Source organism: Phascolarctos cinereus, unplaced genomic scaffold, assembly GCF_003287225.1.
Source record: "Phascolarctos cinereus isolate Bilbo 61053 unplaced genomic scaffold, phaCin_HiC Scaffold_726;HRSCAF=1367, whole genome shotgun sequence".
In the NCBI taxonomy this organism is placed as follows: Eukaryota; Metazoa; Chordata; class Mammalia; order Diprotodontia; family Phascolarctidae; genus Phascolarctos; species Phascolarctos cinereus.
The window spans coordinates 391,471,585-391,489,390 of record NW_027556098.1 but is presented as its reverse complement, the minus strand read 5'-3'; the positions used below and the strand labels follow the sequence as shown (position 1 = coordinate 391,489,390).

The 17,806-nt window shown below is 43.9% G+C and overlaps 2 protein-coding genes across 4 annotated transcripts in view; one reads left to right on the top strand and one right to left on the bottom strand.

The window, feature by feature from the left end:
* The window catches only part of LZIC (leucine zipper and CTNNBIP1 domain containing), a 29,203-nt gene extending 18,293 nt beyond the window's left edge, over positions 1–10,910 (bottom strand). For 2 of the 3 annotated variants that reach the window (XM_020974296.2, XM_020974304.2), the window contains exons 1-4: positions 10,817–10,906; positions 5,149–5,282; positions 887–1,022; positions 490–588 (exon numbers count right to left, since the gene is read on the bottom strand). In XM_020974296.2, coding sequence (XP_020829955.1) covers positions 490–588; positions 887–1,022; positions 5,149–5,249 — 336 coding nt within the window. In that variant the 5' untranslated portion in view covers positions 5,250–5,282; positions 10,817–10,906. Of the gene's footprint in view, positions 1–489; positions 589–886; positions 1,023–5,148; positions 5,283–10,816 lie in introns of all 3 variants that reach the window. The other variant, XM_020974291.2, reaches the window with a different exon arrangement.
* A 29-nt stretch (positions 10,911–10,939) lies between these two features.
* The window catches only part of NMNAT1 (nicotinamide nucleotide adenylyltransferase 1), a 49,750-nt gene continuing 42,883 nt past the window's right edge, over positions 10,940–17,806 (top strand). Inside the window, exon 1 of the mRNA XM_020974211.2 lies at positions 10,940–11,050. The gene's annotated coding sequence lies outside the window, so the exon portion shown is untranslated. The remainder of the gene's footprint in view (positions 11,051–17,806) is intronic.

Here is a 17,806-nt window from a genome sequence, read left to right as displayed (position 1 = left end):
CACACACACACACACATACATTTTATAAAGTGCCTAATGTGAGCAAAGCATTGTGTTAGGTTGCTAAGGGAGAGAGAAAGTTTAGGTAACATATAGCCCCTGCCCTCATGGAGCTTACAGATTAGTAAGGGGTTAAGATATTAAAAAATAAATAGATAGGTAACCCCAGCACCAATAGCCCCTCACGAAGGGACTGAGATAACCTCAATATACAAAATCACACGATTATGGGCATCAGAGTTAGAAAACAAAGCACCATGAGAACTAAGGCAGGAAAGTGGATGACTACTACAGGGTAGGCTTTCTGGAGGAGAGAGCATCTGAGGGGGGCATTAGAGGAGCAAAGTTCATGAGAGAGGAGCACGGTACTGGATTGGTTAGAAAATCTCTGGTGTCAGCTTCTACAGCCAGAACATCAAACTGGGCAAACCTGGGAGCAGGAGCAGAAGTGAACAAACAAGGATTACACGGATAAAGCGCCCACATTACCTCTGCTAATCTTGTCCGCAGCTGCCCTGGCTGTTTCTTTGCAAACAATCTGATAACCTCTGGTGTTTTAAAGGCCTGGCTGATGGCCGCCTGGATGGCCTGGAAGTACAAGGAGGCACAAAGTCATGACAACATCTATCTCAGAGATGCCTCAATGACTACGAGAGCCCGGCAGCTCTCCATCCGGATCGGGGCTATCTTTCCCATGGCATTTCTGCTTGCCTACCAGACATCACAGAGCTCTTCTCCCAGACAAGGGACGGGAGCATCTGGAAGCACAGACTGTCTTGCTTGGTATACACAGAAATCAATTGCTATATGCCAGAATCCGCACCAATAAAAGCACATGTACACAACTTCATTTCCAACATACTTCCAAACACTTAAGACAGCTTACCAGTTGCATCCCACTTAGTTCATCTACCAAAGTCATGTTTCCAGACATAATTTTCTTCAGCGAATCATTGAATTCACCCAGCTGTTCCAAAGTTTCTTTTTTGGTTTCTTCATATTCATCTGCTTCAAGCTCTTCTCTGAAAGAGACGTAATGAAGCACATCAACATGCAGGATGGCCGAGGGAAAGTTCTCATCTAAGCATCCTTAGTAGACTAGGGGGGCAGCGTAGTGACAGAGGGGGTCAAAATGGGTACATAATTTAGACATAAAGGGTGATTATCATAAGCAAACTGGGGGAGCAAGGAAAAACTACCTGTCAGATCTATGGATAAGAAAAGATTTTATGACCAAACAAGAAATAGAGAAGATCATGGGAAGTAAAATGGATAATTTTGATTATATGAAATTAAAAAGGTTTTGTACAAACAAAACCAATGCAGCCAAGATTAGAAGGAAAGCAAGAAACTGGGGGGAAAATTATTATACCAAGCTTCTTTGTTTTTATCTTTTAGTTTCCCTTGGTTACATGTAAAAACAATTTTCAACATTCACCTTTAAAACTGGGAGTTCTAAATTCTCCCTCCTTCCCTCCTCACCCCCCCCACTGAGAAGGCAAGCAGTTTGATATAGATTATACATGTGTAGTCATGAAAAACATATCCATAATAGTCATGTTGTGAAAGAAAACAGACCAAAAAAAATTAAGAAAAATAAAGTAAAAAAAAAGTATGCTTCAATCTGTATTCAGACACCACCAGTTCTTTCTCTGGATATTGATACCATTTTTCACCATATGTCTTTCAGAGCTATCTTGGATCGCTGTATTACTGAGAATAGCTTAGTCATTCACAGCTGAGCATCCTCCAATATTGCTGTTACTTTGTACACAGTACATTTCACTTTGCATCAGCCATGCGAGTCTTTCCAGGTTTTTCTGAGAGCATCCTGCTCATCATTTCCATCATAATCACACCACAACTTGTTCAGCCATTCCCCAACTGATGGGCATCCCTTCAATTTCCAATTCTTTGCCTCCAGAAATGAGCTGCTATAAATATTTGTGTACATATATGTCCTTTTCCTTTTTGTTTTCTATCTCTTTTGGGATACAGACCTAGTATTAGTATTGCTAGGTCAAAGGGTATGCAGGGTTTTATAGCCTTTTGGGCATAGTTCCAAATTATAGCAAGCTTCTTTGATAAAGCCTTCATTTATTAAATATTTGGGAACTGAGCCAAATGTATAAAAATAAGAGCCATTTTTCAATCAATAAATGGTCAAAGGATATGAATAGACAGTTTTCAGAGGAAGAAATCAAAGCTATCAGTAGTCACATGAAAAAATGTTCAAAATAATTATCAGAGAAATGCAAATTAAAATAACTCTGAGATACCACCTCATACCTATCAAACTGGCTCACGTAATAGAAAAGGAAAATGACAAATGCTGGCAGGACTATGGAAAAATTGGGAAACTAATGCACTGTTGGTGGAGTTGTGAACTGGTTCAACCATCCTGGAGAACAGTTTGGAACTATGTCCAAAGGGGCATGAAACTATTTGTACTCTTTGACCCGGCAATACCATTTCTAGGTCTATGCACCAAAAAGAGCAAAGAAAAAGGAAAAGTACTTATGTGTACAAAAATATTCATAGCAGCCCTTTTTGTAGTGGCAAAGAACTGGAAATTGAGAGGCTGCCCATCAATGAAGGAATGGCTGAACAAGTTGTAGTACATGATTGTGATGCAATACTATTGTGCTATAAGAAAGGACGAGCAGGATGTTTTCAGGAAAAACCTGGGAAGACTTACATGAACTGATGCAAAGTGAAATGAGAACCCGAAGATCACTGTACACAGCAACGGCAATATTGTAACAATGGTCAGCTGTGAAAGCCTTGGCTATGCTGATCGACACCATGATCCAAGACAAGTCCAAAGGATTCATGATGAAAATGCTATCCATCTCCAGAGAGAAATCTGATAAACTCGGAGTGAAGACTGAAGCAATTTTTTCTGTTTGTTTTTTTTTATTCCCCCCTTTTGGCAACATGGATAATATAGAAATATGTTTTGCATGACTTTAGATGTGCAATGGTATCATATGGCTTGCCTTCCTAAATAGGTAGGGTAGGGGATGGCAGGAGGGAGAGAATTTGGAACTCAAAATAAAATAAAAAAATTTAATGTTAAAATAAAAAACAAAAAAAAAAAAAAAGAAAAAGGATCATAGATGTAGAGCTGGAAGTGATCTTACAGGTCATCCGGTCTAACATTTTTATTTTTCACAGCAGAATCAGGTTTTATGACTTCAAATCTAGCTATCTCTTCAAGGTTGCTGTGAAGATTTAGGGAGATAACATATGAAAATGCTTTCTAAAGTATTGTACAAATAAAAGCTTTTATTGGTAGTATAATAATATCTGACAACTAGGGTACCTGGAGCCAGGGACTGGCTTCTACATTATTACTTACGTAAATTATCATTCAATTCAAACACTGTGTTGCAAGAAATGATGAAGGGGAGGGTTTCTGAGAAACTTGGGAAGACTTGTATGAACTAATGCAGAGTGGAGTGAACAGAACCAGGAACACAGTTTCTATGATAACAGCAACATCGTGGAGATAATTAACTCTAACAGATTCAGGACTTCTGGTCAGTGCAATAACGACCCCATTCCAGATGAGCATGCTGCCCATCTCTTGATGGAGAGGGGATGGACTCCGTGGACAAACTGAGGAATGTGTTTTTGGACATGGCCTGTTTCGCACAATTCTACATGTTTGTAACAAGGGTTTGTTTTTCTTGCTTTCTCAATTAGAGGGTAGGAGGGAGAGGACGAGGGTTTAAAAATAAAATAAAATTTAATCTTAAAAAAGATCGCGCAATTCAACAACGCTTTCTTCAGTGCCCACTGAAAGTGCTAGCCCAGAGGAAACTAGAACACGTAGATAAAAAGCAGTCACTGCCCTAATGACGCTGACCATTTCAGAGACGGACGTGACACAAGTGCACGTAACTAGGACACAATGTATTCGAAGGGCACAAAGTGTTGCTATGTGAGATCCCGGCGGAAAGATCAGAACCATGGCGCAGAATCAGCAGAAGCTTCCTGAAGGAGCTGGTGTTGGAAGTGGGCTTCACGGAAGGTGCAGAACTTCAGCAAGCAGACTGAGGAGGGAAGCACTGCAGACCCAGAGAAGAGCAGGAAAGGGGATGAAGCAAGGGTCTGCGCTAAGCTTTAAAGGAAGTGCGGTTTGTGGGAGCTGGAGATGAGGAGGCATGGCTTGGACGGAAATGCATGGAGCAGTAGGTAAACGCAGAGTTCAGAGAACAGCGACTGTCCAGTCTGGCTGGAATGCAGAGTGCTATAAAAGAAGGCTGGAAAGTTTGTTGGGAGCCAGGCTGTGGAGGAACTTCAATGCCACATGAAGGAGCTTACACTGTGTCCTCTGGGCAATGGGGAGCCACTGAACTTTTCCCAGAGAAGATGACGGAAGTAGAGAAACCAATGAGAAGGCTGCTGCAGTGTTTCAGGTAAGAAATGAGAAAGGCCTAACCGTGGGTGGTGGGTCTGTAGATGGAGAAGGGGAAAGAATATAAGAGATGTTGTGGGGGAATAGAGAGAAAAGAGTCAAGGATGTCTACATTATTATCAACCTGGGTGACTGGGAGGATGGTGGTGCCCTCCAAAGGAACAGGGAAGGCTGAGGAAGGCAAGTTTAAGGGTGGCAATGACTCCACTCTGGATCTCTACAGTCTGTCCAGGAGGAGCCCACCCAGAAGTTCCCCATTCTGTCTGGGGAACAGAGTTCAGGAATAAGCTTAGGAGTGGCTCTCTGTGCAGGCGATGATTCAAGGCATAGGAGTCAATGAGATGACAAAGACTATCTATGACCTCCCTAGATTTCTGAATGGTATCATTACTGAAGGTGGAGCTTTTCTATCACAGTGACAAACAGCTGAGAGCTCTTCACCCTGGAAGTTCCTTCCGCTCCTGGATGCCTCACATTACAAGCATCCCACGCCCTCACAGCTCTGCTTCATTCCTCCCTGAGGAGGAATCTCTGGCTCCTCCCAGAGCCTCCATTAAAAGGAGGACACCTGGGCCAGCCGTGTCTTGATTCCTGATTATCTGGGCCTTTTCTACTATGTCCCTGCTCAGGTGCCATGTTCCTACCCTCAAATAGCTTACAATCTAGTTTGGGGAGCTCAAACATTTTTTTCTCATTGTAATAACGCAAAATCTTGTTAATACTACCTGCATTCTTCCAGATCTTGCAACTGTTGCATTAGTCTGTCCAATTGTTCTTCTAAGTTCTGTTTTAATTTACTTGTCTCTGTCTTTCCTCTAGAAGCCATTTTAATTTTTCATAGAAAGATGGATAAATGTACCTAGAAAATGAGAACAAAGCTGATCAGACTAATCTTACATATGAATTAAATTTAAAATTAGCTAAGTGATTCCTGCTGTTGTTTACGGGAAATAAAGTTTCAAAGAGTTGGTCAATTAAAGAACATAAATTGGGATGCTAAGAGTTGAATAGCAGTGGCAAAAATAAACCCCATCCACAAAAAAAAAAAGATTGAGATACCAAGCATATAAAACAATGAGATAAGTCAGTGTTCATAATGGAATTGACAAACTAGCTTGGGTGAGTTTTTATAAATTGAATTTATACACATTCTAAGAACTCATTGCATAAAACGAGGTACACAAAATACCAACTCACATATAATTAAAGAACTTCATATTTCCCTATACATGAGAGGGCCTCAGAAAGATGTGGAGCTGGAATGGGCTTGAGAGCCCATCTATTCCAACCTATTCATTTTACGTAAGGAGAATCTCAGACACACATTATGTGACCAGTCCAAAGTCATTCTGGAGATGACAGAGTTCAGCTCAGAATGCCTTTGTTAGGTGGGTTAGAAATGGGAACTCAAATCACTCAAGATTATTCTGAAGTTTATAATTAAAAATCCATTTTTTCTACTTGAGCTTTTAAAAATTTGCATTAGAGCAATCACCAAATATGTAAATGAGGACAATGTAAAATACACAAAACATGTAAATGAGGACAATCTCAGTCAAACTTAATACAGAAATGCTATGGCTACATATGGTACTTAATCTGTTATGTCTAGAAATATCCATTTCCTACTCCAATTGTTTATATTAATGAATTACTGAATGAAACTGAAAGTCTGGATAAAAGTCATAAAGGATCAATATTTGAATTTTCTGAATCAATTTCAGGACTTTCTTTGAAACTCCCTCAATAATTATTTATCAAACAGTAGCCATTATTATTATTATTGAATTAAATGATGAAATATTTCTGATCTAGACTAATTCAGAAGAAAGCAATTCAAGGGCACCCCCTAGTACTCAGTGAAAGCATTACAACTTTCATCAAAACCCCAAGATTGACTTTCTAAAGTAACAGAGCATCCCAACTGCCTAAGTCTCAGGTCTCAGACTGTTGTCCTATGCCCACTGGCTTCATCTGAAACTCAGGCCCTGAGAAATTGTTCCTTAGGACCTCAGGGGACTGAGTGCTCACTTCCAAGCCTGTCAGTTTCAGACTCTCTCTGGAGCCAACAAATGGAAGCCTTTCTTTAAAAGAGCTTAGTGGTTACTCTTCCAGGTTGTACTGAATCAGGCTGAAGTTGGGCTCCAAGGTCCCTAAGGGCCTCTTCCACTCTAGGATGGTGGAAGAGGGGGGAAAAATTCACGTGGGTACAAGGGACTTGGATGAACAACCACCACCATTTGAGGGCCTACTTCAGCACACAGAGCACTGCGCTAGGTAAGCACTGGAGTCTTTAGAAGAGGGGTGAGGAACCTGTGGCCTTGAGACTTTAGAAATTATGGATGAGAGACTTGGTCCTTGACCTAAGCTTGAAAGTGTGACGGTATTCAATGTATTAGAGTGATAAAACAAAGTTTTATGTACGGGGGCGGTTAGTCATTAATGATCAGGTAAAGCGTCCTGAAGAAGGCAGCATTTTGGCTGGGCTTGAAAAGATAGGCCTTCACCAGGCAAAGGAGAGAGAGGGCACAGGATGTAAGCAAAGGCAAAAGGAGAGAGATTATTCCTTGGTTTTATTGTAAGTGTGCTTTATTAAGCATTTATTAAGAACCTATCATGCACTAGGCCCTATGTTAGGAAGACAACTACAAAAGTGAGACAATTCCTGTCCTCAAGGAACTCACATTTTACTGGGGAGGAGGGGGACATTTTTGCAGAGACATACACACATATGCAGATATCTATCTATCTATCTAGGCTATAAAAAACCAAGTGGCCCAGCAGGGAGCCATAAACAGGGCGAATCAGGAAAGGCCTCTTGAGGGAGGTGGCATGAAGCCTAAAGGGAACTGGGAGAAAGGAGAAAGGAGAGCACCTGAGTCACAAGCCCAAGGCACAAAGAAAGGAGAGAAGATGGCAGCTGCTTACAGCAAACAGCAAGGATGTAAGCTTGACAGAAGGTCAGGGACCTGTAATCAGCTTGGAAAGATTGGAGGGGTCAGACTGTGAAGCTGGTGCTTTACCCCAGAGGCAATGGGGAGCCACTAAAGATTCTAGAGCCAGGGAAATGGCTTAGGAGCATCAATTTGGCAGCTCGGGGGGAGGATGGATTACAGAGTGGAGAGACCAATGAGGAGGCTACTGTAATGTTTCAGGAGAAGAGTGATAAAGGGAGGTCTGGACAAGGATGAGGAGGGGTGGGTTTACGGGGAAAGAAAATATGATATTTTGGACATTCTGATTTTGAGAAACCTGGGATGGGACATGCCAGAGGCAAGTCCAGTAGGCGGCTGGAATGAAGAACTAAAGCTCAGGAAGAAGAAGGTTGAATGTGTAGTAACGGGAGACAGAGGCACAGAAGTGGCAGCTGGCTTCATGAGGAAATCACCAAGAGAGAATTACTTTGGATAGTTCACTTCAGTATGTTGGAGATTCTCCATATGTAAAATGAACCCCCCCAGTTGGGGGTTAAGTGACTTCCCCAGGGTCACACTGCTAGAGTGTGTCTGAGACTGGATTTAACTCCAGTCCTCCTGACTGGCTCCAAGCCCAGCACTTATCCATTCACCACTTAGCTGCCCCTACTATGTGTCATATGTCATGCTTCATAGATATAAAGAGACAAAAGGAAAACAATCTTTGTTCTCAAGGACCTCTTCCTGGGGAGGCATCCTGAACACATCCAGATAGGTACAAAATACATACAAAAAAGGCACAAGATAACACTGAAGGAAAGGCACCAGCAGCAGAAAGTGGTCCTTGGTTTTAGTCTTGAATAAAGCAATGGATTCTAAGAGGCAGAAGTGAGGAAGGAGGAAAAAACCAAGCTGACCCCTAGGCATGGGGGACAGCCAGCGTGCAGGGCTGCAAGGAGAAGGGCATGGGAGCGCTCTGTGTGGCTGGACTGACCACAGCATATAAAACATCTGGAAAGGCCAGAAGGGCTTTAAATGCCAAAGGAGTTTATATCTGATGCCAGAGGTCAGAGGAAGCCAATGCAATGTACTGAGAAGGGAAGTGAAATGGTCAAATCTGTGCTTCAGAAAAACATTTCTTTGTATCTCCAGTGCTTAGTGAAGTGGCTGACACACAGTAGGTGCTTAATAAATGCTTACTGACAATCAAAATCATTGTGTGAAACTGAGTCACTTCTTATGCAATTTGTACATCTCAGAATTGGAGGACGAGACCCTGACGGGCCGAGCCTGACATCTGTAGTACACCTATGAGGAGCAAAGCACACTGGGCTGTGGAGAGGGGAGATAGTGAGGAGAGCTCTTCCCATGTCTTAGACTGTCTGAGCTAAGTCTCAAGAAAAGGGCAGCCCTTTCCCCATCTTACCCAGCCCTTTAACACTTCCTCCTTCCTCCCCGCCCCCACCCTGCCGTGACTGTCTATCCAAAGACATTATAACATAATCTGCTATTTAGTTACCCAAATGTTTCTAACAAACTGAAATTTTGCCTCAAATACAAAAAGGCCAGGGGTTAACTAAAGAGAGAGAAAAATACAAGTTTAGACAAAACTCAAAACATGCCTAGGTCTTGGGAATTTTCCTAATTAGGCATTCAGACTTTTCATCTAAAACAAACTACCTGAAGTTAAACAGGAGAAAATCAAGCGGACCTTAGGGAACCATTATATTTACCCTTCAGCTTAAAAGGAACTAACTGTTGTAAGGCTGTTACACAAAACTCAGCTAAGGCCAGAGGCTTTTCTTTTTCTTCCTCAGGCTAGTTAATGCCTTCCCCTCAAATGTTACCTAGCATCTGCTAAGTACCCATCTATGTACCAGTCACGTCTCACAATAAAATGTCAGTTCCTTGAAGGCAGGGCCCATTTCTGCTTTTTCTTTATATCCTCAGCTCAGTGCTTATCAGCCGCCTGGGCTGGATCCTCTGACTTCCTCTATCTGGGACCAGAACAAAAGCAGGAAAGGTGGAACCAGGAGCCATCCCGGAAGACAACAGAGGAATAAGGGATCCTAGGGCAGGCACCAGGTAAAACTGAACTAGCTCATCAGCGTTCAGGTTCTGAAGAGAGGAAAGTGAGACCAAAGTCTGGGGAAAACAGATGGAAACATGCAAGGTTGCAATGAAGCCAGAAAAAAAGGTTTAGGATGGATGAGGCCAGGCGGCTGACCACTATCTTAGCTATTAAGGGCCCTTCCAGCTCTAAATCTGAGGTTCTGCCTAATAGAGATGGGGCCCCAGGGGAGCAAGTGGTTGAATCCTTCTCCTCCTCTACACTCACCTCCGCTATACTTCCTGTCCTCCTTGAGATAAAGGTAAAGCTTCTTTCTTCTATCTTAGCTCACCAAGTAACAACGACATACCTAACATTTATTTAACTTCCATCGAGGCCACGTGTTGTGCTGGGCGGTTTACAAATATTATTTCATTTGATCCTCACAACAACACTGGGCCGTAGGTGCTATTCTTATCCCCATTGTACAGTTTACATTAACAGCTAACGTTTACACAGCTCTTATTGTATGAGGTGGGCAGCGGACCGAGCCCTGGCCTGGAGCCACTTACTAGCTGTGTGATTCTGGGCAAGTCGCTCAACCCTGTTTGCCTCAGTTTCCTCATCTGTAAAATGAGCTGGAGAAGGACATGGCAAACCGCTCCAAGAAAACCCCAAATGGGCTCACCAAGAATCTTATACGACTGAAAAACAACTGAATGATTATGTGCCAAGCACTATACTAAGCAGGTAATTATTATCCCATGTGATCCTCACAACAATCCCGGGAGTCGGTGCTGTTATTATCCCCATTTTACAGATGAGGAAACTGAGGCAGGCAGTGGTGAAGTGACTTGCCCAAGGTCACACAGCGGGGCGTCTGAGGCCCTCCAGGGGCAAAAGGGCTGGAAGAGACCCCCCCCCATACACGTGGCCTAACCCTCTCTTTTGACAAATGTTAAAACAAAGGTGAAGTGACCTCTCCCAGGTCCCTCAGGCATTCAGTGGCAGAGCTGGGCCTCAAGAGGAGGTTCTCTAACTTGAGTGAAAAGCAAATATTAAGCGCCAACTGTGTTCGAGGCCCCGTGCCAAGGACACAGCAACGACAATGAGACAGCCCCTGCCTCCGAGTCGCTTACGCTCCACGGGGGTGACACTATAAGCACCGCCAAGTGTGCTACAAGGAAAAGGGAGGCAGGAGCGAGCAGGAGCGGAGAAGGCGCCCCAGGCATAGGCGCCAGCCTGGGTAAAGGCGCGGAGAAGGGAGACGGAATGGGCCCTGCGGCTTCTCCCGCCGCCCTACGGAGGTTCTGCCTCGGACCGCACGGAGAGAAGGTACTACGTCGGGAATGGCTCGGGGCCAAGGGCATTGGGGGGGAATGGGGTCCCCGGCTGTCGAGCAGCCCAGCCCACCCCGGCCCCGCCTACCTGGAGGCTCCAGCCGGACGGCCACGCGAGCGGGAAGGCCGCCCCGGGCAGGGCCCCCGCTCCTTCCTGCGCGTGCGCGCTGACGCACTTCCGGCGGGGCAGCCAATGGGCGGCGCAGCTGTGGCTATGCTGTGTTAAACCGCCTCGGGGCCCAAGAGCCGGGCCAGACGCCGAGTGGAGCCGCCGACTCAGTCGCCGCGGCCGCAGCAGCCGCCGCCAGCGCTGTCCCCAGAGGTGAGATGGGGTGCCTCCCTCCGAGCCCGGATGTGAGGCCGAGCCGCCGTCCAATCAGCGGCGGGGGCTGCGCGCGCACCCTAGCTAGCCCAGCGCAGCCGCGGCGCGAGGCCAGAGTAGAGTGTAAGCGCCTTGAGGGCTGCCATTTGTGTGACCCAGAGCTGGAGGCGCAAACGGCTCTTATCCTTACGGCGCTTCCGCGCAGCGCTCAGGACCCTGCCTGACGCATAGCAGGCGCTTCCGACATTTTATTGGCATGTGGAGACCAGGAAGCGGTTATTTCATTAGCCCTCCACCAACGCCGGCGGACCTCCGTCAGTGCCACTCAGTGCTTTGGAGAATCGTCTAAAGCACAGAGAGGTTGGGTGATTTGGCCGGATCCCCCAGCCAGTCTTGTGGCAGAGGTGGGGCCGGAACCCAGGTCTGCCTGCCTTCCAGGGCAGGTCGCGAAGCCGTTATCACCATGTTGATTGATTGATTGGGGGTACAAGGACACAGGTGTATCAGGCTCTCCCCTCAAGGAGCTTGCAGCCCGTTAGATTACAAGGGGTATACGTAGGTACAAAAATAGATGGGAGGTAACTTGGGAGAAAGCACCAGGTTCGGGGGAAGATCGGGAGACGTTGTTTTAAAGCATCCCGCTGCAGCGCTCCCTGTAAGTAAGTAAGCTTGTGTTCTTGTGAAGATCTCTAAATACGGCCCTCCCCTCGGTTCTTCTCCACTCCAGAGTGTCTTCTTTGGTACCGCACTAGTGGTCAGAACTTGCCCTTCATGGAATTCTAATTACATCTGTTAATGATTAGAGAGCAGCTTGGCAGCGTGGAGAGGGTGCTGGGCATGGCATCCAGACATTCCGATTTCATTCCAGCTTCTCTAGCCTTGTGACTTTGGGTAAACGCCTTTGCCTCCCTGAGTAAGCTTCACACCTTCCTAGGGCCTGTTAGATTCTTAGACACTTAGATTCTCTGAGCGCCAGTTTACACTTCCTGTATAAAAGAGATGATAACGTGTGTCACGCGTACTCCAGGGGCATGTCTTGAGGATCAGGTGAAACTATAGTAGAACAAAGAGACGGGGAGACAGGAATGGAAACAGCAGAGGAGAGCCAGGCAGACTTTAAAAGACACACAAGGAGAGATCAAGAAAAGCTGAACAAAACACAGATAGGAAAAGTTAAGACAAAAACTGAGAGGAGGTAGAGAGAAATGTAGGGAGGAAGAAGAAAAAAAGAATGTGTAAACCACGCTGCAGACTTTGAAGCAGTATTATGAATGGCAGTTATTATTATTATTATTGTTAATCTATTTAGCTGAAGATACATTGGATCTAAATCCTGCTGAGGAAATGAGAGATCCTTTAAAAATTTACAGGGCGGTTAAATTTATGAAGAGTTAAGTAGTAATTAAGGGATGTGGCCTAGTACTTGCTGGGAGAGAGTGAATTAGGAATCTCACCTCAAGCAGTGAATCAGAGGTGAAACCCAGGCGTCTAGGAAGGAAACAGGAAGTAGTTTGAAAAATGATTTACTAACAGTGGTAGAAGCTGAGGGAGCAAGGAAAGTCTGCAGTTTGGAGGGTCAGGAGAGTTAGACCATGATGAATAGGTGAGGAAGTCCAGGTTCAGATCCCTGTGATGTTTATTAGCTAATGGAAGCAGAGGCAAGTCACTTAACTTCTGAATCTGTTTCCTCTTATGTACAATGGGGACAATAATACCTTTCATACCCATCTCGCAGGGCTGTCATGAGGCTCAAATGAGATTATATGTAAAGTTCTTTGTGGACTTTAAAGAGCTCTATAGATGTCAATTATTTTTGTTATTGGACAAGTGCTGTTATTCTTTGGTGACCAAGGCAGCTCAGAGAAAGCTTTGGGCCAGCAGTAGAAGTAGATTGAAACTAGAAAGATAATAGCACGGTTTGAGATGATTAGGGAAGGAGGAGGTAAGAAACAGAGTGGGCTTGGGTGGGTGGGCATGGACCAACAGGTTCCCCTCCCCTGCCATAGACACTCAGAACTATGGGTCCGTGGGTTGGAGTTAGTTCTGAGGAATACAGACCGGCTGGCTCCTCAGTGGGCCTTGTCTGGCCTGCAGTGCACGCGTCAGTATTTCTTGGCATCAGGACTCCTGACTTCCTTGGTCTGCGTACTCCTTTCATTCTTCCTCAGTGTCTTAGTTGGTAGGGTATTTTCAGGAACTGCTGTGGCCAACAGATTTCATCCCCCTGCAGTCAGCTTGGTGATGAACTTCTCCATCCTTAGCTGGGGTGGTCTTCAGATGAAAGACATGCCTGTGGAGGACCTGACTGGAAGTTTTTGTAGCATGCTACCATCTGCTAGAGTAGATCTAAACTGCAGGAACCTAGGTTATCACCATACCATGATGGGGCATTGGAGTGAGGCTTTGAGACATTTATGGAGCACCTACTGTGAGCATACTACTGCTGTGAGCTCAGGGTGCTTATGATGCCCATAAAATAATAGTAGTCTGTGCCTTGTGAGCCTTCATTTCTGGGCTAGAGAAATTTTTGTAATAGCTCAACGTCTGCTTTGAGTGTGTTGCTCTCGGTGATTTTTTTTCCAAAAAGGGTCATAAGAGATAAAGAGGAGAAGGAAGGAATAAGCATTTATTTAGCACCTACTGTGTGTGATAAGTGCTTTACAGATATTTCCTTTGATTCCCACAACAACCCTAGGAAGGAGGTGCTGTTATTATCCCCATTTTACAGTTGTGGAAATTGAGGCAGAAAGAGGTTAAGTGGCTTTCCTAGGAGCATACAGCTAGTAAGTGTCTGAGGTAAAATGTGAACGCAGATCTAAGTGAATCCAGACCCAGAACTCTAGCCACTAAGCCTTGAAAAGAGAGGGCCTTTCAAATCGTAGCAATGAAATCAAGGACCCCATTTTATCCTCATAGAAATATAGCCCAGAGTACTTAGAGCTTCCTGAAACAATGGAAAGAAATCTTCCCTGAGAGCCCTGTTAGAAAAGCAGTGGAGCCATCTTCAGAATCTCATACCTGTGGGATAAATGTATTGTTGACCACAGTATTTAAAAACACCAGCTGTGTTGAATCAAAATGAATTGTATTTTAGCTCCAACATTGACATTTGTGCACACACACACACACACACATATTATATATGTATATAATATATATGTATGTATATTTATATATGCGCCACCTTTCAATTCAAATGTTTTAATCTTTCATTAAAAACTGGAAAAAAATTTGTTACTGTAATGAAAGAAGTGTTGGTGTTATAAATCATCAGATCAGGCTTTTGTGACCAAAGTTTGTTGCCATTTGTTTTACATTGTGTTGTAAAGTAGGATTCATGCCCCCCCTAACACATAGAAGTGTAAAAACAAATCCCCCAAATGTACGTTTGTAACTCAGTGTTACTTTGAAGTGATGTGTGTCAAGAGTTAGCCTTGGAGAGAGTACCTAATTGTTAGAAGGGGTGGCTCACCCAGGATGGCCCAGAATCTATGTGGCTGGTTGTGACGTTGTGTTCTGAATGAATCACTGTTTCCTGTAAGTATTGGCTCAGTACAGAAGCAGTAGATCATGCTTAAATAAGAAGTTAATTTCCAAACTATTCACGTCAACTGGATGACACGAATAGGGTTAAGGTAAGAAGCAGGATGATTAGCCGTCAGGCCTACTGATGTTTTGAAAAGTGGAAGGGCATCAGGAATCTTGGCTCCTCGGGAAGGAACAGCAGATTTTCCTATGCTATGTGACGTAGCTATAGAAATAGGGCTGGAATTAGAGTTGAGAGACCTCAGTTCAAATCCTTCTTCTGACCTTATATCCCTGTATCACCACGGACAAGTCACTAAGCTATTGCACCTTCTGATCCTCATCTCTAAAATGAGGGGGATAGGTTGCCCCGTGCCCCCAAGGATGACCTTTTTGTCATCCTTGCCTCCTCACTCTCACTTCCTGGACTTATCCAGCCAGTTACCGTAGCTTGTTTCTGCCTCTTCAAATCCATCTTTCTCCTCATCCACAGAGCCACTTCCCTGGTTCCATCTCAAACACCTCTCTTCTGAACTCTTGCTGAAGCTTCCTAATTGGCCTCCTTGCTTCCAGTCTCTCTCCTCTCCAGTCTGTCATCCCCAGGTTGTCAGAGTGATCACCTAGGTCTGACCATCCCTGCCCGCTATGCTGTCTTGTTACCCCGCTGCTTCCTGGATGAAGTAGAAACTCCTCTGTTATTTTCAGCCCCTCCCTGCCTGGCCCCGTCTTTCTTTTCTAGTTTTATTGTATGTATGCCTTGATATGATTTTTTTCCTGCAGTGTACATTCTATTCAAATTGGCCATCTTCTCGGTCCTTATGTATGACATCCATCTCCTACCTTCATACCTTTGCATAGGCTGTCTCCCAGAATGCACTGCCACCTCACCTTTGCCTCTTGGGATCCCTGGACTGCTTCAAGACTTCACTGAAGTACGTCGTCTTTCTACAGCAGTCTTTGCTGACTCCACCAGTTTTTAGTGCCTTCCCCACCCCTCCAGTTTTTTATGTATAGTATTTACACTTATTTATGTACCTACCGATTGTCTCTTCAGTTAAAATGTGAGCTTCTAGAGGTGAACAGCTACTTAAGTTTTACCATTGAATTCCCTGCGTTTAGCCCAGGGTCTGGTGCTTAATAAATACTTGGTAATTGATTGGTAATTCCTGTGATTTCTGAGGTCCCTTGTTGTTCTAAATCCTAGGATCCACAAATGCCAGACGTGTTCATGTCCAAAGACCCTCAGAGAATTACCTCCTTACAGTGAGAGAGAGGGCTCGTTAGTCTGCAAGTTCCTTGAAACAGGCCCTTGTCTCCCTACAAGGGAAAGGAAGAGTACCACCCCCCCCTCCCCAAAGTTCTGTTGGTAATGATAACCCATCTGAGTCTTGACCATTGAAGGTTCCCTGGCAACAGTTTTATATGACAGGGGACTAACTAGATTATCAGTTTGAAGGGAGAAGCTAATTAGTGGATGGCAGAGAGAACAGGTTCCTGCCTTGACTTTCTCCTGATTTTCCTCTGTCATTTACTATAGGAGTCTCATCTTAGGAGAGGGGAAGATGCAAGTTTTAGAGGGTTCAGGGAGTGAAAACTCTCTTCCTCATTCATTCCAGCTTCTTCTGTTCTTATGCTTCATTCAATATTTTTACTTTTTTGTTTGTTTGTTTTGGGCAATGGGGTTAAGTGACTTGCCTAGGGTCACATAGCTAGTAAGTGTTATGTGTCTGAGGCCAGATTTGAACTCAGGTCCTCCTGACTCCAGGGCCAGTGCTCTATCCACTGTGCCACCTAGCTGCCCCTTCATTCACTATTTTTAAAGGAAACTTAAGATGTATTTTAATAAAGGATAAAATTCCACATTGGCTCCATACTTAAGTGTTTGGGTGAACCCATCAGTGAGTTCTTCTTTTAGTGATTGAATTTAGTGTTTAAAAAAAAATCTTTCATGAATCTTTGATCTCATCGAAGAGGGTATTCCCATCCATGCCTGCTGCTGATCCTGTTTGACCGCAGGGGACTCTGTTCACCCACCCACCATTTATCACTTTCTTCTAACATCTCAAGCAGTGGTACTCCAAGCCTGTCTATGGGCTATCCCACATGACCAGTCAGTCTTTTTCCCTCAGGTGTCTTTTTGATGCCCTTCACTACTTCTCCTGTAATTCCTCATTGGTGATATAGCTCACAGCTGCCATGTGGCTCTCCATTGCCCTTTGAATGAGCCTCAAATTCAGTTCTTCAGAGTCTGAGCATCAGAATGTCGTTCTTTAAAAAGATGGCCCTTTGTTTTAGGAAGAAGCTTAGGGTCATTAAAAGAATTTTGCAGTTTCCCAAAGACAATCCAGCCAATTTACCTCTTCTGTTTCGGTCCTAATTCATTGTCCAGTTGCAGTGCATGTATTAAATATCTATATATATCTATATATCTATATCTATCTATATATCTCTCTATATATATCTATATATATAATCTATTACATATATATTCTATTATAATCCATATGTAATCTAATGGATATATATAGATGTTTATGGATATGTTAATGGAGGAGATTTATGGGTTCTTCATTCAACTGCTTATCCCAGTCTTAGCAATAAGCAATTTTCTGTCCACTTGATTTTGCCTGTGTGGCTGATTAACCCAGACTCTTCAGAATGATGATAGATTTCATTTAGGATTTCATTGTTCTGGAGCTTGAGGCAATGTCACCAGCGAGAAGCAGCATCTGAAGGACTTCTTGTCTATAAGGAATCCCTCTCCAACTTGGATTCCAACATGGATTACCTCCATGATAACGATAAACATGTGTCTGTCTATTTTACGTTGAACTTCATGGTAATAATCGAAAGTCATGGGAGAAGATTGTCTTTGTGACTGTGTCTTTCAAGGGATCTCAGCAGAGTTGTGCTCGATGGAATCAAATACTTTCTTAAAAATACTGAAAAAAAAAAACAAAAACAAAACAGTATAGATGGTGGGATGTTATACTCTCTACATCTTCCAGTCAATTGTGTTATGATAAAAATGTGATCTATTGTGGAATATTGCTTGTGAAAGCCTGCCTGTTTCCTTCCTTTCTAATATCTTTATCTAGGTTGCCTTCAATAAGTGTGTAAATTCTCATAAAAATTTCATGTAGATGGGTTATTAGTCATATGGGTCAATCATTACTGATATTCTCTTGGTTTTTTTTTTTTAACTAACAATGCAATCTGAAGTGTTTTGGC